Below are 21,604 nucleotides of genomic sequence, written 5' to 3'. Positions count from 1 at the left end.
AGGGATTTTGGAAGGTCTTTACTTCCCTTGAGTCAAGGGCTGAGGCTTTGTGTCAAACACAAGCAAAAGGGTGTAACTATAGGAGCAAGACTTAAGACGTTATCTATGTGTAAATATTATCAGAAGTTGATCAGTAATTTCTGGACGATATCTCCTGAACTGTCCTGTCACACTACCAGTGCACAGTGACCTGTGGTCAGGGGCTGCGCTACAGGGTGGTGTTATGCATTGATCACAGAGGACTACATGCTGGAGGTTGTAACCCCACCACCAAACCCCACATCAAGGAGGAGTGCCTGGTGACTGTGCCCTGTTATAAGTCCATAGGTGGGTTACATTGTGTTGTTTTTGGTCGCCAAACTTAAATAAAATAGTGTTTCTTTTGTGTGATGTTCAGTCCTTTTCTGGGTGATTTGTTCTAGATACCCTCCCAGTTGAGGCAAAACCTGTGTGGCATAAGCAGGCCATAGAGTTGGAGGAGGAGGTCATCGTTACAGAGGAACCAACGTGAGTACCAGACACCAACATATGCATGCATGGGTACAAAAAAGGACATTTTAGAATAATTCTGGTATTTTTAAGCCTATTTTTACACAGTATGGCACCTAAAGGATTGATAATTACAAAACGTTTTGGAAATGGTCCAGTAGATGGCCTCAGCTGGCAGCATTTGCTGTTTTAAAGTCACACAACAACACAAACTAACCAACTGAGGCAGTGGTAGACCAGCAACCCTCATGTTCTGAGGTAAAATTACTGTCTGTCCCTGTGGGTATCCTTTTTGTTATCCACAATGTTGTCAGATTGTTCGAATAACAACCTGAACCTGACAGTGACAAAAACAAGCACTTTTAGTGGACGTATGTCCCCCCCAAGGATTACATTGCAGCCATTGCAGCCCTTTTCCTGGCTGCCAGCTGAGGCAATCTACTGCACCATTTCCACATCTTTTTGTACATATTAGTCATTTAGACCCAAAAATACGTAATTACCGCATAATGAGATCACAGTGGTTAGAAAACTACTATTTGCTGCTGCCTTCTATTGAAAGCAGTAGGAGCTGCAATTCAAACTTTAAAATATATGATTTTACTTATACTGGCAATCTGCACTACAACCATATACCTGCAATTTACTGCCAGAAGTGAACGTTCTGTTAAAAACATCACAGGTGTCGTGGCCTTATACCACAAATGAGTTAGGAGGATGCAACTGCTAAAGCTATAAATGATTCTCGAGCTTCATTACCCGGAAAAATCAGGGGAAATGTAATTCTTTAAATCATCCTGCAAGGCTAAAGAAGCTAAAGTCAGACACCAGATGCACAGTTTCAAGAATGGTTTTCACAACCAGGAGGTTTGGATTTATCTGGAGGTGAAACTGAAGCAGACAGGGCCCGGTGCTGCCATGAAACCGCCATCGTAGCGTGGTTGCGTTCGTGTCAACAGCCATTTACAACCGCATGGAGTCAAAATGCTCTATACTGTACCTGCAGCCCCCATCCCTTTTTTGACACTCTTTGCCTTCACTGAAGTTAAATGTTTAATGCTGTTTTGCTTCAGTGAATTAGTGTTGGGGGTTAGGTAAAGGGGTATATTGTCAGATCTATGTAATGAATATCCTGTATGAGGTTACGTAAGGTAAAAGGGGAAGCTCAAGGTGAAAAAGGAAAAACACCTTTTTGGAAAGCAGCGGTCTGTTCAGTCACTGTCCACCAGCGTTACCTCAGCAAGCGTCAGATGTTCCAGATGTTCTTGTCCCACATTTCAATTGAATAATAAAGTATATCCTCTAAAGATGAACAATATTTGGACTCTACCCCGTGCCTTGCATGACTCGTATTATCAACCATGTTAGCCGGTTCAAAACATCTGTTACTTTGACTTCTTTTTGGAGTGAGAGAGGGGAAGGGGGGTGGCAAATGCCAAAACATATGATTTTGCTCTATTGCAAAAAAAGTATGTCTTTCCTCCAAAAGCACATAAATATCTGCATATAATATGCAGTCATTCACAAGCCAACAACAATATCTGCCTACCATATGGGGCCAGGTTACGGATGTGAGAGGAAAGAGAAGGAAATTCCTGTGTTAGACTTATTGCACCTCCATTGCCAGGCCTTATGCCTGCCCTGAGCCACCGCTGTGCAACTGCTCGAGAAGCTGAGCCCATATATGTTCCAAAGCTTGGCCAAAAGTACTTTTTTCACCTTACCACAGCCATGAGTGAATAAAATATTTCCAATGATGGAAATTTAATTGATATGATTAGCATGGGGCTTTGGCGGACACTACAAAAATGTGTTGTTTCCGTTCCGTGAATGAAATCAAGATTGCTTTTGAGCCGACAGATGTGATTTAACTACGCATGAAGATAAGCATTTCTGCCGGTTCACGTGTTGACTTTGTTGCTTATGATCCAAGGTCTAACTACCAGTGATTCATTTGTTTGTCCAAAAAGCAATGAGTCCTTGAGCACTCATAAAGAGCCAACTTAGCTGTAATTATGAGCTCTTTATTGAGGCATCTTATAAAACGGCAGGGTGCTCTTGTGTTGTGGTCAGACTGCTCAAACAAGGAAGAATGCTGCACGTTGGTGCAGGCTGCCATGCTAGCAGGTATCTATGAGACACATGTACGCTGATAATGCGTGCTGTAGGAAACTTGGTCGTCTGACAACCCAGGGAGTGCAGCGATGGAGCCATAGGGCTGAATAAGCTTCACATACTTGGGTTAAGAAACAATATTTCTACCAGTCATATTCCATTTTGATTGAAGGAATCCAAAAGGCAAAAAGAAAATACCATTTATTTTTTTTTGCACTAAACCCCATACCAAAAAACTGGACACTGAAGAGACTTAACCATAATTACAAAGTGAGCGACAGAGCAAGTTACTCTATATGATGTAAGGGGAGGAAATTACAAATGACCTGTTTCATTTATTTCAGTTCAAAGGATTTGTACTTACTGTGTATGTAGTCATTCCCTTTAATTTCTAAGTTCAACAACTACATCCCTGTTCATGACACCGTGACATTTGCTGCTGATTCTGACTGTCTGCAGGGCAGTAGTAATTTCAGTATGCTCCTGGTTGGAACTGTTTTTGTTAAGTGCAAAACTCGACCTATGCAAGCACTGTTTAGAAAGTAATGCTGAGCAACCAGCCATCAGCACCAGATGTGTCACTTCATGATTGTTTCTGTGGATTTCATGGTCTTTCAGTCAGTTAAGAGGAGCTCCAATGGAAATACAGCAACTACTGATTCAGTCAGACGCAGTGGTGATTTAGTGCAGTTATTTCAGCTTGACGATCTGGTGTTTAAGATTAGTTTGTATGTACTGAACATCTCTATTATTGTGTTTTGAAAATCCCTTAAAAGTCTATCAAGTCTGCCAAAAGAAGCAGTGGTGAGCTCAGCCCGAGACAGGGCCGCTGATGAATGCTGTAAACATCTGGGCTGCCTCGAACCGCTTTGTAGGCAAGATCAGGGGTAGAACTGGCTGTAATGACAACAATGCAGTGTGGCACCCTTATGCAAAGAGAAAGGTAGCCAAGTCTGATGCACTGCTTTTAAAGCCTTTTACCCTCCAATGCTGAATATCAGATGTGTTTATTTTTAGAAAGACTTTGTCTGCTGTGGTTAAACTCGCCTTTCGTATGGGAAAATATCAGAACCAGGACTGAGGGCTGCAGAAAAGTTGATTTAGTGTAGGTCCTTTAGAGGGTATCATGCACACCACGTGTTACAAATGTTTGGTCTTAATCTTTGTATGTTCCAAAATGAAAAGCTTCCCACTGTCACATAATTCCATGAGCATTTAATGCACCCAAAGATAATATGATCACCTGATCTGAGCATCACTGAAATATTATGGATGTTCTGGAAAGCACTGTTAAGGGGTGACAGTTCAGTCTTTGGGCCCAAATTGTCAACCAGGCTCGACGGGCCTTCAGACATTCATGAACGACAATAATCGACAAGTATTTCCTTCTTTGATCCAGTCTTTAAGATGAGGAAGGATGCACATGAAAGCCATTTATCCAAGAATGGCTGATCGTAATGCTTCACAGCTGTTCAATTGACCACAGCAAGACTGAAATTCCTAAATACTGAAAGAGTTTATGAACTTGATGGTAAATGACTTAAGTCTGAATACTGGGGCAATGCTCAAAAACCTGTGGCTTGTTATCGGACTGCTTTCAGCACTGCAGGTTTGCAAACAGTCAAATAAAAATGTAGCCATTTTCCAAAGGCTTTTTGTATAGTTGTGTGAACTATACGAACTAAATGAACAGCATATTGTCCATATGTTTATGTGTGTGATTCATTATCCTGCTGGCTCTCTTCTCCAGCTTCATCCCTGGTCCCTGGCAGACCTGCAGCAAGACATGCGGCGCCGGGACCCAGCAACGGACCGTCAAGTGCCAGGTGTTGCTGTCCTTCTCCCAGACCGTTGCTGAACTGCCTGATGATGAATGTGACAGCGTCAAACCTACCATGATTCAGCCCTGCTACCGTACTCCCTGCTCTGGCGTTTTGGGCAAAGGAAAAGAAAGCGAAAAGGAGGGAGAGGAAGAGGAGGAGTCACCCAAAAGAGAGGAACTGCACGACTGGGAGTACGAGGGGTTTACGGAGTGCTCAGAGAGTTGTGGGGGAGGTATGGATCATTATTGATCTCTAATTTGAGAAAGTAAAGAAATAGGCTTGTGCTATGCCGTCAGTTGTGTGTAAACGACAAATGAAAATTTTGACCTGGTGATGACACTAGATGGGCATATAGGGCATTACCAGTTCCTTATTATAATTCACTCTGAAGGGGTATAAATATGTTTGAACCTAAAAGTCAGGAGGTCTTCAAATTCAGTAGGATGTATCTACTGGGGAGGATGGACAAGATTTCGTGGCGATTCGTCCAATATCTAATGTTAAACCCATAATGGAATTAGTTTTTTGAATATATAAATACATTATATTCCTTAGTTTGAACACACTGTAAAGCAAACCCCAGCTCGTCAGTATCACTGAATTTGTTCAAGTTGCTGTACTAAAATGAAACATCCCAGCAGTAACCGGTGACCTGATGTCAGTGGATGACTAAAGCCATGCCAGCGCGGGCTTTGAAGTAGAAGTTAGTTATATGATATTAGATGACAATGGATGGAATACCAAGTTTAACCTTAAAGGCATCACTGACTCTCACGGCAGCAGTGCATAGACAGAGACAGCTTTCCTAAACATGCTGCCAACAATCGTTGAGGCTCGCTTTAATCTCCCCACCTCCACATTCACGCCTGTATGCCTGTGTCTGTGTGTTAATGTCTGCATGTGTGTGCATGTGTAACTTAATTTCTGCACATGGGCGTCAGCTTTTGTCCGTGTGTGTGCATGTGTGTGCGCACACTCACCCAAACCCAACAAAGTCCCATTCGGGGATGATTACAGACGGGTATCAGATGTCACATACACACCCTCGGGGCTGCGCTCCTGTGAACCATCACACCGCTGTGGCGTTTGAAGTGCCCGTTTCACTGTTATTGTCCCCAACATTAGAAGCAGACGCAGAGATTTATGTTACGTTGCTTTTAACATGACCTGACATCACACCCTTAAAGTTTATCCACAGTTTAGGATAGAGTTTAAGCAGGCAGCTGCACTGTTTGCCCTATTAGATACAACCACTGCTTGCTTTCAGTGAGAGGCCTTTTCTGGGTAGCTGTATACATGTGTTTGCATTTTTGCAATTCATTCTTAGAAGATATGGGACACTAAGTATGTTTATATTGACTTTTAAAAGTTGAAAACACTTATGATTGAATGCATTGATAGCTTATGGTTCTTGGGACATCCCTTGTGACTGACTGGTGTTGTCTAATCCCAGGTGTGCAGGAGGCTGTAGTCATCTGCCTGAACAAGCAGACCAGGGAGGCAGCAGACCAGAGCCTGTGTGTGAGCTCCCGTCGGCCCCCGCAACTCCTCCAGGACTGCAAAACTCAGCCCTGCCCACCTAGGTATGGTGAAAACCCACGAATCAGACTTACATCATTATCATTTAGACATTGTTTAAAATAGTTTGTGCATAAACTAGACTTGATTGATGGATGCAGTAAAAATTTGGAGGAAATGTGTTTTTGGAAAAAGGGTTTGGCTGCAGAAAATATTAATTAAAAACAGGACTGAAATCTGGCTCTGCTCTTTATTAGTTTTCCAAGACTGTAACCCAGCAAAATATGTAATATATAGAGTTGGGACATTCATGTACCATTTCCTAGAGCCCTGATGCATCCCTGGGTTCTACAGCTGGAACTGCTTAACTTTCAGACTCTATCAAAAAACACACATCACACAAGTTGAATCAATTAATCTCTACTAATCATTGGTTGTGTATAAAAGAGATTGAAATCCTTATAATCCACTTAGTTACCCCTCTCAGTTTAAATCACTTGGGCCAATTAAATCACCATTTAGACCATTTGAGTCCAAGTGATACTGAAGCAGAATGACAGAGATGGATGGTTGTATCACTGAGAGCAGGAAATGGGCCAGTGGGATAGCTTGTGGAACCTGGTCAGAATCAGACACGATGGAGATCAGATGTCAGTAGCCCCTTTGACACAGAGATACTGCTGTGATGAAGATTCATTGTTACCAAACAACCAGCCAACAAGGCTGGCACAACACTGCCCCACCATTAAATTTTAGATAGCAGGGTCTGACATGTAGCTCAACAGCATCCGTGTCTTGTAGCTTCTGTGTTCATGCATTTTATACAGAACGGCGAGGCGGAATAATGCCGCAACATTCCCGCCTTAAAGAAGCTGTGTAAAATAGGCAGCAGGTAGCAATTCCTGCTAGGCTCAGATCTTGAGGGGTTTTTTTTTATATTTTTAATGGTTCAGCAAAGAAATGTAGGAGGCCTCTGCTGCTCCACTTGGAATGAACACACATCATTCTGACAAATTTGCCACATCAATCTAACATTTGTCCTGAGGGGATGCTATTGGAAAACCCATGGGAGCCCATATGGATTCCTCCTCTGGGTATTATGAATGTCCTTGAAAGATTTAATTCAGAACACATTATTATTATTCTTAACTTTCAATATCCTATGTACAAAGTTGACACTTTGATCCTTATCTTCTGGGAACAATGAAATTTCATGGAAATCTTGACCATTAGGTTTGGAGTTTCCTGGTCAAAAAGAAGGGTCCTCATGATTTTGTGCAAGTCAAAAGGGTCAAGAGATCACTAATCATTGTAATCACCCTCTGGGGAAGATGAAGTTCCTTGCTGAATTTCAAGTTGAAGTTACTGAGATGTCACGATGCAACTGTGATGTTTGTGCTATTATAAGTACTATAGATTGTTCTCACAGTATTTTGTATTCATGTAGCCCACACTATTATAGTTTTAGTCAAAGTTTTGCAGTTTTGTTTTTTTTAGTTTGCCCTAGCTGTTATCCACTGGGCCTCAATCTGGAATACAGTGGATGAACAATTTTTAAAATTCAAACGTGACATTGCAAACAATTTTTGTAAACAGCGCACAGAAAATTCATCAAATTCATGAAATGCCTGAATGGTTAAACAGCATAATGACATGTTGTTGAATATAGCTGAGCCATGGCGAAACGGTGAGTGGATTTTGCGGTGGGCCACACGTTTCAAGTTAACACCGTGCACAGAGTCGGTGTTCCACCACTCACACTCTTGTCAGAAAACCCAGAGGCTTGCAGCCTGCCCTTGCCTGTTTTTCCAGGCCTTGAGTCTTGTTTTCAGGCACAACAAACGCTGTATTGGGCTTGTTTCCTTTGGCCCTTTACTCCCTCCCTGAGGCCTCTTCACCCTCCCATATTAAGCTACACTCTTTGGATTCTGTTCCCTCTGAAGGGAAACAGCCATAGGATTTGGCTTGTGAGTACAGTACTGGTCCAGAAACAAGTTTCATTCCCAATTCTCCTCAGTCCCTGGACCCTTGAGTAAATATGAGTAGCTTTGAAATATCACCTAATCTGTCAAGCAAAATGTAAAATTGCTGCCATCTTGGTCAAAGCCAAAGCTTTCAGATGTGTTTCAAGGCACAGTGACGAGTTAGATACATGCCACATCACTTTCAAGATTGGAATAAAAGCAAACTTTGATGTTAGATTGATCACCCTGTATGAAAGTGTGTTGGACAACAAAGTTAATATTGATCCATGGAGGTCATTGGGAAAATGCGGGTGGAGAAGTAATGCTGCAGGGATTTCTCAAATATCTCTAAATTCAGGCCCCATGAATCACTCTTTTCGCCTTCACGCATATTCACTTTCATGAATTTCACTTCCATGAATTTACACATTCATAAGACTGCAAGAGTGTCCTCTCATGGGATCAAATGAAAACATCAGGCATTCTGACTGAACTCCTCCTGACTGTAGTCCTTTATAGATTGGATAATGGGGCGTTACACACACACACACACACACACACACACACAAAAGATGTATGGTGGTTAATGGGGAACGGCAAAGGTTAAGAGTTGAAAACTCATGATATACAGTAGTTTGATTAATAGTTTGATGATTATCATTGTATTCACAGGTGGGAAACAGGAGAGTGGAGTTCATGCTCGACTACCTGTGGGGTCGGTCTAATGACCCGGACTGTGACGTGCACGCACCGGCCCTCTCGGAACAGTAACCGCACTGAGGTTTTGAGAGATGAAGATTGTCAGAACCCCAAGCCCAGTCCAGTCCAAGCCTGCAACCGATTTGACTGCCCTCCTATGTGGGACACACGTGACTGGGGACAGGTATCTCACCTCTGAAGTTCACCACTTTGAGTTCCTGGTCCAGCAATTAGGCTGGAGCATCTAGCATGTATTGCTAATATAACTCCTGCCATTTATGCGTTTTTGTCTCTGCAGTGCTCCCGTAGCTGTGGTGGTGGATTTCAAAGAAGGCAGGTCCTGTGTAAGCAGCGGTTGGCTGATGGCAGCATCCTGGAGCTGCCTGACACCTTTTGCCCTTCCAAGAGTCCTGCAAACCAGCAGCCCTGTGCCAAGCCAGAGTGCCCACCTCAATGGGTCACAACTGACTGGTCCCAGGTAGGCTTTCCTCAGGGCACCAATCTACCCTTTAAAGACAAAATCTAATTTTTTGTATGGAGCATTTTCATATCTTATGATATCACTTATTTGTCCAGTGTTCAGTGACTTGTGGAAATGGCATTCAGAGACTACAGGCAGTCTGCAAAAAACAAGGTAAAGATGGGGGGCATTGGACTGTAGACCCTAAGAACTGCTCCCAGATGGCACGACCCAACAGAATCCGGCCGTGCTCCCTCAGGCTCTGTGAAAGTAAGAGACCCTCTGTTTGGCTCTATTTCATCAATTTGTACTGCAAAGAGAGTGGAAATTAGTGGAAAGATTTGTTAGTTAATAAGCTAACTTTGGTCAATTGCTTTGGTCAACCCATTCTTTTAATTTCATCACAGACTCTGTCAAGCCTGATCCTACCATACTGGCCCAGAGGAAGGTGTATATCCAGTGGAAGAAGGGCAAAAAGTTACACTTGGTGGTGGGAGGCTATGCCTACATTCTGCCCTGGACAACTGTGGTCCTTCGCTGCCCAACCCGCCACTTCCGCAAGGGTCACATCCAATGGTTGAAGGAAGGAAAGCCCTTGGTCAGCCTTCCACACCTCTCCATAACATCACTAGGATATGTGAAGATTCAGCAGGTTCATGCATCTGATGCAGGGATATATACATGCATCGCAGGTCCGGCACAAGAGCATTTTGTCCTGCAAATAATAGGCAGCAAACAGAAGCTCTCTGTTCCAGAGTCATGGCTCCTCACAGATCACCAGCAAAAGGTTGGGCAGCCAGATGTGACCTCAGCAGTAGAGAGACATCAGGAGCTACCCATTGCCCTCAACCAATACGACAGCATTGTTGAGCATTTGCTTGAATTTAAAGGCTCCCTCCAAGATGAAAAAGACATTGGTGATAAATCACACTCCAGTGAAAAGAATAGGTCGACCCTGGAGGATGACAGCTCAGAGCTTTCAAGCCTGCTCGTGCTCACTGCTGATACTCACAGGCTAGATGAGATCACGCACAACCTCTCTGAAGGCCTTGGTGGACCATGGGGAGAACAACTCATCGCGCAGTTGCTCAGCGAAATCACCTTGGCACAAGGCGAAACCAATGAGTCTACTCTTCATCCCCCAGAAAGTGCAGAATCCTCTACGCAAGGGCCCCTCCTTTACAAACCAAACATCAAAGCCCACTCATCCAGGCCAAGAAACCCTGTGATAAGCCAACGGTCCAGGAAGGTCGGAGTGGTGTCGTCGTCGGACATGATAGTCCATGTGGGAGTGCCGGTTTTGCTGCAGAAACCCATTGCTAGTTTGGAGCTGAGGTGTGAGGCACTGGGGAACCCTGACCCATCCCTCACATGGACGAAGAATGGAAAAGAGTTGCACTACAACAGCAGGTAAGAACTACCCTGAAATGTGTCTTTTTGTGCAAAAGGTATTAACAAAGCTTAAGATTTTGCACAGAAGTAGCTGACTGTTCTTTGACAGAATTGTTATAGATTCAGTGGTTACGTTGTCTTTGTGTCGGCAGAGTAGGCCTGTTGCCTACCGGCTCACTGAGGATCCAGTCTCCAAGCAAGGTGGATGAGGGTCTGTACACCTGCACTGCGAGGAATCGTCTGGGTTCTGCATCTCTTTCGTCTTGGCTGCAAATTACAGGTAAGGTCCACAAAGACATTGTTCACAGTAATGTCAGTTCAATTTTAAATATTTTTAAAAATCATATCGTGTTATTGGTGAAGCACATTGACAGGGACTTGTGTGTCCAATTTCAAGTCAATCCGACTAACGGAGTGCGGGGTGTTGCCTTACCAAAACTGTATTTTTGGACCTTTATTACAGCACCACCGTCTGTCTGATTGGGCTAGCATTTTCTTGGGATGCACATGTACATCATTTCCAGTTATTGGGCTGAGTTTCATATTTCTAGCTGATTCCAGCTTATGCAAGTTTGAGCTGCAGAATAAGACAACAACAACAACAACTAATAATAATAATAATAATAATAATAATAATAAATCAGCACAAACACAGTAGGGCTCTGCCCATTTGAGCCTTGAATGGTAATGAAAAACAACACACCTAGAGCTTTCAGTTAGGGTCAAATAGTAAAGAAATAACAGCTTTGATCTAAATATTGTTCCAATTTAAGTTATATTATTTTCAGAAATATGTTTATGTACTCTCTAGTCCGGAGGTAGATGAGAAGCTAGATGCTGTGCTATCATGTCTGTGCATCATGGAATTAAAGCCAGGAGACTGCTAGCATATCATAGCATATAGACTGGAAAAAGGGGGGAAACAGCGAGCCTGGCTCTGTACCAGTACCTCCACAGCTTCTTTTAACTAACTGTAAACTGTTTTTCTAGTTAAACATACAAATGAGAGAGTCGGTATTAACCTAATGTCAAGCTGTTTGTCCTAATATATTGTCATGTAGTCCAGTTTAAAGTAATATGTGTTGTTCTTTTGTGGTTCAGGCTGAGACATTCTGGGAAAGCATTCTTTTCAGCTGAGAAACACACACAGGGATAACCACAGGCACAGATATACAGTAAGCTTTTACATACCCCAGTGGCTCATCTGGCTGAGTCAGTGATGGGGAATGTCCGGAGCGTGCCACAGCTCGGGTCATCTCCAAACTGCGCTGTCCTTCGTCTCCTTAGAGCATGATCAGCCACAACCTAGGTGCATTTTCATCAAAGCACCGCCACATTGGGTTTCCTGATGCTCCGCGTTTACTCCCCCATACAACATCAATTAGAGTTTCCAGGCAGTGTTTCAAAGAAGATTTAGCGGCTGCATCTCATTCGCCTAATCTAAACAGACAGGATAAAGGGATTTAAAAGTGCTGAAAAATGTCCAATCTGGATTTTCTTCTCTTTCTAATTCAAACTCAGTTGAAGGTCATGTCTACAGAGGCGCTTCAGAAAATCTTCAGAATGCAGTCCCAAGTACTGTGAATGACTTTGTATGGAAATTCAACCGATGTAATTCTCCCCCAGGTTCTTTGAAAGTGCCATCTCATTTTTTTAAGAACAGGCCATGACAGACTGACTAAAGAACATATTGAAGTATATCATTATTAGTATTCTTATTATCAGTGTCTATCAGGCAAGATAAATCATCTTCAGTTGTGTCAGATGTTGCTGAACTGTTAATTTCTCTCTTCTTTTGACTTCTACAGTATCAAGCACCACAAAGATATATTTTCTTTATTGTATTTTCAGGTGGCAAAGGAAGGAACTGTGTCCAAGTTAATGGTATGGGAGCAAATGGCCCGGTTTGCTCTGAGAGGAGTAACAGCAGCCAGTCTGCTGAGCTGTGCCGTGGACAAGCCTGCCCCTTCAGGTATCTTGCTATTACTACATGTCTGTCCAGCTGGATACTTTGAGTATTAGGTTTGATAAAACCAGATCCCACTGTCTCCTTTACTCGCATTCCAAATTTCTCCATGGAATTCAATCATGCTTCATCTGTCCTAAGGTGTTGAGTTCTTCTGGGCTTAAAACATCCCCAGAAGCTTTCTGATAATCTTAGAAACCCTTTCTCTGTGGTTGGTTTAGGTGGCGAGTGGATCCTTGGTCACCATGCTCAACCAGTTGCGGAGGTGGGTCACAGACCAGGAGTGTCCGCTGCATGAAGGGTCCTGAGGGCAGATCAAGAGAGGTGGGCAGCCAGCACTGCCTTGGCACAGGGAGGAGACCCTCTGACACCAGGCTCTGCAACCAACTGCCCTGTGCCAGATGGATCACAACCCACTGGGGACTGGTGAGTCTACTCACACCGGCCACAAACACATGTCAATAAGTGTACCTGGACTGCTAATTCTTGGTCAGTTAATTTGAGATGGTTTCTCAACTACTGAAGAACAGGCCCTTTGGAGCATTTGTTTATTTTATTTGCTGTCTACAGTACTGAAGGGGGAAGTGCCCTGCTAATCGTTCCTCCTCTATTAGGAGACTCATGTTTGTTGTAGTAAGGGAAGTCATCTTTTTTTCTGCGTCAACCCTTTCACACCTTCGTATATTATTGGAATTTACCCGCCTGAAATTTCCATTGTCTTCAAAACCTTTGCAGAATATTTGCCAAAAAGTAGCTCCCACACAAAATATGAAGTAATGGTTTTGTTATGAGGCATATTTTATACTTAAAAGCAGAACTTGTTAATAACTCTGATGAAATTTCCTCTTTTAGTGTCACGGTCAATGTGTGGGTCCCAGTCTGGCCACACAGCACCGCCATGTTTACTGCCAAGACACGAATGCCACCAAAGTCCCTTATAAGATGTGCAGTGGACTCCAGAGGTAAATATGGATATCATGATATGAGCATACTGGATATCAACAGTATTTCTGACAACTTTTAGACCTTTCTTTTCTGTGTTTGTAATCGTAGGCCCATCTCCCTGAAGAACTGCTCCACAGAGGCCTGTGCCCTTCACTGGCGTGTCGGGCCGTGGACGCAGTGCACGGCCACCTGTGGGCGGCACGGTTTCCAGTCACGCCAGGTGACCTGCGCTCACCGTCGAACTGGAAAGGCCACGCGTGAACATCACTGCATGTGGAGGCCTCGCCCTCCCAGCTGGCAGCGATGTAATATTTTGTCGTGTGGCAGAGGTGAGAAAAAGTGTCACTCGTGCCAAACTGCAGACAGGTGGTGCCTTAAGTACTTAATTATATGTTGGATAGCATATTCAATATAGTATAATTGCATACAGTACACTGATAGTGCTCTATACGTAAATATACTCTGACAAGAAAGGTGAAAGTAAGCTCAGTACAGCACTAGCGTGTTGCTGTCTGTCCCAGCCTCTGGCACACAACACAGCCGTCTGCTCCTCTGTCTTGGGGAGGGGCGATTAGGCTTAAAGTGAGTACGTGTCGTAAACTGTAACGTCTGTTTTTTGCAGCAGGAGAGTGTCGAGACAGCACGAGGTACTGTGAGAAGGTCCGACAGCTGGAGCTTTGTCCGCTGCCCCAGTTCAAGAGTCGTTGCTGTCATTCCTGCAGAAACACCTGAGGCTGGGACAAACAAAGAGTGCCATGGACAGCCTGGATAGACTGGGAAGATGTTGAGACGGCCAACAGAGACTTGAAACCTCTATGCCCCCTCCTTACACCCACAACTGTCTTTAGTCAGTCTTGGACGGGAATACCCGAGCGTGGGGGAATGTTTGGATGGTCATACCGAGAGTGGCTGTGACTTACTCTCCTCAAAGATGCCATGTGTGGGTTTGAATTTGGAAGTTTTGAGATCACTGACAGCAGTGTGTGTTAATGAAGGCTTCAGTTTAACTGAAGTTCACGCCAGCAGAAAAGTAACTAAGATACATATACATTGCTAGTCATAGAAACTTGTGGTGACTGCCTTGTGTCATAAAGGGGAACTTGTGAAGAATTATCATACTGGTGACTAGCAATAATGCTGGTGTCTGGTTTAGTTTCAGGGGTTTCCTCAGACAAATGGAACAGTAGTGCTGCATCACCACGTTCTGTTGTAGCACCTTCACTTCATGTCCAAATTAGGGTGCATATTATCATGCAGTTTAGCTTACAATACACAAACATGTAAGTCATGCACTCTTTTTTTTTTTTTAATTGATTGGCTTCATACCCAGGGATTCTCCGAAGACCCCTGAGCTTTTAATGACCACTGGATAGTTGTGTGTTTGCCTTTATTGCCTTTATGGTCTCCAAAGCAGTGTTGATAAATAGTTTTGATGCTAAATAAGCTTTTATTAATGAGGTATGCGTAAACTCTTGTTTAAAACTGAAATACAGCACAATGCTGCATGTAAATGGGAAATGGCTAACATGACTAAAAGCCTATTATTTGATCAATGGTGGTATCAGCCACCTGGGAACTAGATCTGTGCTGTCATTTTTGGTCATTTTAGCAAGTGTTGACCGCAGTGATTGGTCAAGTCATGTAAAGAGGAAAGGAAGGCGTTTTAAGCGCATTTTTGGTTGAAAAAGTAGGACATGATAAAGATTTGTCTTGCATGGGTTGCACTATGGAGGTGTATGACTGAAGCAAGTCAATTTTTGGAAAAAAAAAAAAAAAAGACTTATTTTGCACTCAACTCATCCAAGTCTTTGTTCAGAACATGGCTTGTCGAGTTTTTTTTTTTTTTTGTAAAGTTACATTGTTTATATATTTTGTTTTGTGAGTTTGGTATTTCTTTGAAAGATATTTGTCAAAATGTCCCTTTAACCACTTGGTAATGTTACAGCACGTTTAAATGTGAGGCTAACATAATAGTTTCTCATTGAGCTAAAAAAGCTCAGTCTATCCTGTCCACCAAATGATATTTTTGCTTTAGTGTGACATTTTAAGAAAACAGAAGTTACATGTGACACTTCTTCTTCCTTGGACAGATTTGAGTGTAAACTCAACTTAAAATATGTAAATATGACCTCTGTGTTATACTTGGATATTGGATAGAACAATAGCAAACTTTTTAAAGACCATCATTAATATACCAGACATGCATTACTGTACTATAGACAGAGTTTGCACTTTTAACATTTTGTCCAGGGTTCCTCAATTCTTCATCATTCAAGTGCAACACATACCTTAGCAGGAGACTACTTGGCCTTTCATTAAGGTGTGATTATTTGATTTTATGAGAGGAAAACATAATTAACATATTACTTGTGCTCTTAAGTTATGTAGATATTTGTTTTGTCCTTTTAACTATTTATTTTTATGCGTGTTCTTGTGCATAGTTTTGTAAATAATTACCGTGGTGGTTTTAAGGTATTCATTTCCCTGCAGGTTTTTTTTTTCTGGTGTTTGATGTGCATGCAATGGGGACCCTCTGCTGGTGACGCCATGTCTTGTGCTCTGCTCATGCCTGGTTAATCATTGAATAAAACCAAATACATTCCTTTCATAATCTGTTTTGATTTTCTATTTTATAAGATCACTTTAAAATATACTTGTATGCTGCTTAGTCTACTGTTGTTGCTAATCTCTGTTGTTGTCTTAGTATGGACAACCAACAAGACCACTTGCTTTGATACTGAAGACTGCTGTGTAAGGTTTGTCTTCTCCAATGGCACAGGCACACAGGCATAATCTTAACAATGTAAAAAATTACTGTGGCAATAACATCATTGTTGAATGAAGTAGGGGAAGACTATATACAGAGGGTGATCCATGCATCACGCGTAAATCCCAACAGCACTGTGTTATCGACCCGTATTTGTTTTCTCATAATCAGAATAACTTTAAAATGACTCTTTCCTGGACAAATAACGTAAATTCTAACTATAAAAAATCTGTAAGATCGAACGATGACTGTCACCTCTGTCTTTACCTTGAATGACATCATCATCTACCTATCCTTGAGACCATAATATCAAAGTCATGTGACTGACTGATGGCATTCACAGTGGCTGCAGTGGCTGAGCCCTGAGGAGGCGTGAAGAAACAACAGCCACTGTCGGTGAAATCATGCCCAACAGCCTCTGAAACTGGAGCAAAAGTCCCACAAAAAACGTTCACTGCCTCTCAGAGTTGCTTTTCCTTACATCCAGCTTGAGATAAGAGGACTTTACATGTGAGAACATATTAGTAGGAACATGAAAAGTTACTGTTTCTTTTGACTAATTTGCATTACTTTTCATGAGTTACTACCTACCCTTGACTGCATCTGCTGCATTTTCTGTCACACCACTTAAATAATCCAATAATCAAAACTTGAGCACTTCTGCAAAATATATAAAAGGTGCACGTTAGTATAATTGGAGGTTCTACCATGACGCTGCAGGAAGAAGATGTTCAACAGTGTTGTGTTATGATGACAGAACTCTCTTCCAACAGAGTTGATCAAAGAGGAAAGAACTTCCTCTTCCTGTATTTATAGCGTAGCATTCACTTTCTATTTCACAGCTCTTGAAGAGGGACGGACTGACACAGGATGAGAGGATATTCACTTTACAACATCTAGACAACAGCACCAACAGCAGATCAGAATTGTACTTTTCTGATTTGTGCTGCTGATTCTTCCAGATCAGTTATGGTGGAAAAGGATGCCTGTAATTCTTGCTTGACAGCAATCAGGGTTCTGCGAGTTTCCCTTGTGGATGAACTTGAAGGACGGATCGACTCTCTGCTGGAAATATTAGTAAGTCGGGACGTGTTCACTCGTGATGATCGTGAGGAGGTACTGTGTCAGTTGGGGCCCCGGGCAAGAGTAAGAAAAGTGTTGGATATCCTGGAATGTAAAGGCGAGGAAGCAGCTAAGACTTTTCTCTCAGTTAGAACTCATCATCATCATCATCATCAAGAAGCACAGAGGCACTTCAAGGAAGGCGACACAGATCAGACTCAGTCTGGAGGTATGCATTCAAACCAGAGAACGAAAAGATTTAAGTTTCTATTTGGAGTGAGGAAAATGCTGTGGGTTAAAGAATTGAAACTGCATTGTATTGTTCACATGAACAGCACCTGGTGTTTCATGAGGTACTATGAAATAATCATGTTAGTTTCCTTGGTTAATGTAAAGGAGGATGTAAACAACCCTGTGTTGTAAAATGTTAATAAACAAAGCAACTTTGAACCGTGTTAGAGACAAATGATTAATGAATCTTATTTTCTTTTAAAGAGTACATCAAGGTCCAGCAAAAGCATAAGGATGTCCTCAGGCGCCGGAGTGAGAGCATGCTCTTCTACAACACTCGACATGGCGAGAAAATTCGTTTCTCTGAACATTATGTCAATCTCTTGTTGGTTGATGGACACCAGGGCTTGGAGCTAAAAAGACACGAGGTTCTGGCGTTTGGACAAAACCGTCTATCTTTGCAGCAGAAGTCAGGGGAGCATAGGAAAATTGCACCATCCAAACTCTTTGCAAGCGTAAATGAAGACCGTCCAGTCAAGAAAGTTTTGGTGACAGGGGTGGCCGGTATTGGAAAAACCATCCTGGTGCAGAAGATGCTGTTCGATTTTGGGGGAAATAGGGCCAATCTTGCATTTGACTTCATCATCCACATGACCTTTAGAGACCTGAATCTGATCGACAAACCTACAAATCTCCGGGAGATGGTCCTGCGTAAAAACAGACACCTGGCTAAGGACCTGGATAGCATTTTAGCCAATGACAACAAACTGTTGTTCATCTTGGATGGGTTTGATGAGTTCAGACACTACAGGAGCTGCGATGTAGACATATTTGTGACTGAGCCAGATGAAGATGCAGAGGTGGTGGAGGTCTTTGGGAGTTTAATGCAAGGTGAACTGCTGCCCAATGCTTCTGTCATGCTCACAAGTCGACCTTCGGCTATCAACCACATCCCTGTGGGCTGTATAGACCGTTTTGTGCTCATTGCTGGCTTCTCCTTGGTTGAAGTTCAAGACTTCTTCTCACGTTACTTCCAAGACTGTGCCCTCGCTGACCGCATGTTTGCTGTAGTATCAGAGAATGAACTAATGCTGACACTGTGCTACATACCTGCGTTTTGTTACATTGTGTGCTGCATCCTTAAAGAAAGCAAGGACCTCTGTGGAGAGAGCCCCAAGACCATGACAGACATTTATGTGCAGTATCTGGTGGCCTTGCTTCGTTCTCACACTCAAGCAAGAGCGGAAACATTTGTTCGAGAGCAAAGAGCAGTGCCTGTCCAGCCGTTGTCTGATATTGTGCTGAAGCTCGGCCGACTTGCCTTCCAAAAGCTGATGGAGCATCAAACACTATTCTATAGCAGTGACCCAGATGTTGCAGCGTTAGAGGGATGCAGCCTTGTTAGTACCTTCCTTGATAAGACAGTGGCACAAGAGCCCGGCTGCATAGAGGAGGTTTACTCCTTTGCGCACCTTACTGTTCAAGAGTTCTTTGCAGCAGTTTATTGTGCAGTGACAGATCACCCATTACCTGATGCACTTCAACACACCACAAATCCTGGGGAGGGGTCCAACTATGGACATTTGGACCTTTTCAACCGTTTCCTGTCTGGAATCCTTTCTGAACGCAATGCTAGTCTCCTGTCGAGGCAGGTGGGGCTGTGTTGCCATAAAGAAAAAGTGCAAGCCTATCGTCAGAGGATCATCAGAGAACTTACAATGCTCTGTGAGAATGGGGCCCATATCCTGAACCACTTACACTGCCTGTTTGAGCAACAGGACTCCTCTCTGGCTTTAGCTGTACAGCCAAGGACACTACGAGTCAATGTTAGCGATGAAACACTCTCCCACATGGATTACAATACCATCAAGTACTTCCTAAACTTTACAAAGGGCAAAATATCAGAGCTGGATCTGACAGGAACAGGAGTAAGCTATGAGGCACTCAGAGATATTCAGGCCCTGCTGCTCAGATGTGAGAATCTTTGGTGAGTTCCAGGTAAAACTCAATTTGCATTCTAGCTTTGGTTTGTAAGGTTATGTCGTCTAAATTTCCATGTGGGCAACACATATTGCTCTGCATGCAGTGTCAACTGTGAAGTGACAGCACCATCCCCTACACTAACTGCACTGTTTCATTTTTAAGGCTCGGGGAAAACACCCTCAATGCGGGCACAGTTCAAGTCATTGCTGATGTACTGGAAGCATCAGAATGTATGGTCAACCTAGGGTAAGATGTTAGTTGATTTTGCAAGCTTTTGTTGACAATAATAATAAAAATATATTTCTTGTATCAAAAAAAGATTACAAGCACTAAGCAGATGTAAATAGTACAATCATTCTTTATTTGAGAGACTAAAATCTCACAAAGTTTTTCACACTTTCTGTCATCCATTTCAGACTTGGATGGTCAAACATTGGTGATAATGAGCTTCATGTTCTTTCTAGAGCCATAGGGGTGAAAAGAAAGCTCCAAGAATTGTGGTAAGAAACTCACGAGAAGGGTTTTGCAATGTGTCACTCAGTATTTTCGGGAAATGAAAGTCTTTTGAGACAAATGATGTGTCTGAATCATGAATCATTTAAAAGCTGGCACGGATGAAATGACGTTGAAAATGCTGTTCTGATATATATATTTTTTCAGTGTCAATTTGTGACCACTCCAGTAAAATTACTATTTGTTCAACTGATGGAAGTCTTGTCTATGATCAAGTTTGCATTGAGCTTTCAGTTCATCCTCTAAAATAAGACAAACTCTTGATCTGTTGTTGTTAGGCACTGGAATCTGAATAAACTAAAATATTTAAAACATTGTTCAGGACATCTTACAGTACTGTTACCTGTGTGCTTTCACAGGTTGGAAGGAAACCGAGTGAGCTACAGAGGTCTGCTGTCACTTGGTGACTTGACCCCAGATCCTCTGAAAAAAGTTGTGTGAGTGAGTTACTTTTTTCAACAAATAACTGCAATTCATTTTTCAACAATTTAATTGTTCTGAAGATTCTGTGGATTCTTTTTACATGCAGAGCCATATGGAATGACCTGACCGACACAGAGTCCTTGTGCGCTGAAGAAAGTGTAACTGTCAACTTCACAGATGACGATTCATGGGATGCATGGGGGGCATGGGTGTTCACAAGGTGTGAGGTCAGCAGCAACGAGAAGTTAGTGACTGTACTCCACAAAGTGTGCAACATATCTATCCACTGCTTAGAAGTTCAGTGGGCAAAGACCTTCTACAAAAAACTATCACAACTCATCAAGCGCAGGATTGAGTTCTGCACCGAGGATGACATGTGCAGGAAGCTCAAAAAATTTGAGAGTATATTGAACCTCTGACAGATGAACATGTACACCATCTTCAAGTTATATGCTTTGAGTGAAGCAAGTTGATTGTGAAGGACAAAAAGGTAAAAACACTGTATTGTTAAAGCATGGTTAATGCAGAAATAGTCTTATTCATGCACAATGCTAAAAGAAATGACTTCCTAAAAAACAAACATCAATTCTACAGCTGATAATGTATAGGGTAGTAAGTTGCAGTCCACTATTTATACTAACCTACATAGTGCCTGTTGTCGATTATTCTTGGGGGAAAGAACATTTACCACAGTCTGTATTATCACAGTATACATCTGATATCATGATCAATTGTGTGTTTTAAAAGACATAAAAGTTCATTGGCCCGTACGGGGATCGAACCCGCGACCTTGGCGTTATTAGCACCACGCTCTAACCAACTGAGCTAACCGGCCACGTGATCTTTCCTCATGAAAGCCAAGGACATGATGAGAGAAATACCAGAAAAGTTGAGTTTAAAAATCAAAATACGAATATGTATGCTAACCTAAACGTTACTGGAAAGGGCCAATTAAACTGCCTTGCATTTGGTTGCGGTGTTTTCCCCTTCCAAATAAAAGCACAATGTAAACAGTGAAACAATTTAATTGGTAAAATGAAATGTATGTACTTTTGATATTGATCTGTTTTATATTAATTTTAATTTTGAATGTCGGTGCATCTACATTTTACATGCATCTACTCTAAAGAGCATTGAATGAGGTTGTTGAATATGTAACGTACTATTATAAAAACGAAAAGATGTATTGTAGCCTGTGCACAATTGTCAATAAAATGTTGAACCTTTCATGCATGCAACCATAGACTGTATGAA

At 42.4% G+C, this 21,604-nt stretch overlaps 1 protein-coding gene, 1 non-coding gene and 1 pseudogene across 2 annotated transcripts in view; 2 read left to right on the top strand and 1 right to left on the bottom strand.

Annotated features, from left to right (window-relative positions):
* Window positions 1-511, top strand: part of LOC139351657 (ADAMTS-like protein 1) — a 76,426-nt gene extending 75,915 nt beyond the window's left edge. The window contains exons 13-14 of the mRNA XM_070993643.1: window positions 180-327; window positions 423-511. Of these exons, the coding sequence (XP_070849744.1) occupies window positions 180-327; window positions 423-511 (237 nt within the window). The remainder of the gene's footprint in view (window positions 1-179; window positions 328-422) is intronic.
* A 5,323-nt stretch (window positions 512-5,834) lies between these two features.
* Window positions 5,835-20,769, top strand: LOC139351656 (uncharacterized; annotated as a pseudogene).
* Window positions 20,770-21,111: 342 nt separating this feature from the next.
* Window positions 21,112-21,185, bottom strand: trnai-aau (transfer RNA isoleucine (anticodon AAU)). Its single transcript has one exon. It is a non-coding gene; the product is annotated as a tRNA-Ile (tRNA).
* Between the last annotated feature and the right edge of the window lie 419 nt (window positions 21,186-21,604).

Source organism: Chaetodon trifascialis, chromosome 23, assembly GCF_039877785.1.
Source record: "Chaetodon trifascialis isolate fChaTrf1 chromosome 23, fChaTrf1.hap1, whole genome shotgun sequence".
Lineage (NCBI taxonomy): Eukaryota > Metazoa > Chordata > Actinopteri > Chaetodontiformes > Chaetodontidae > Chaetodon > Chaetodon trifascialis.
Note: the sequence above shows the minus strand (reverse complement) of the source record. Positions and strands in the feature narration are given on the sequence as shown.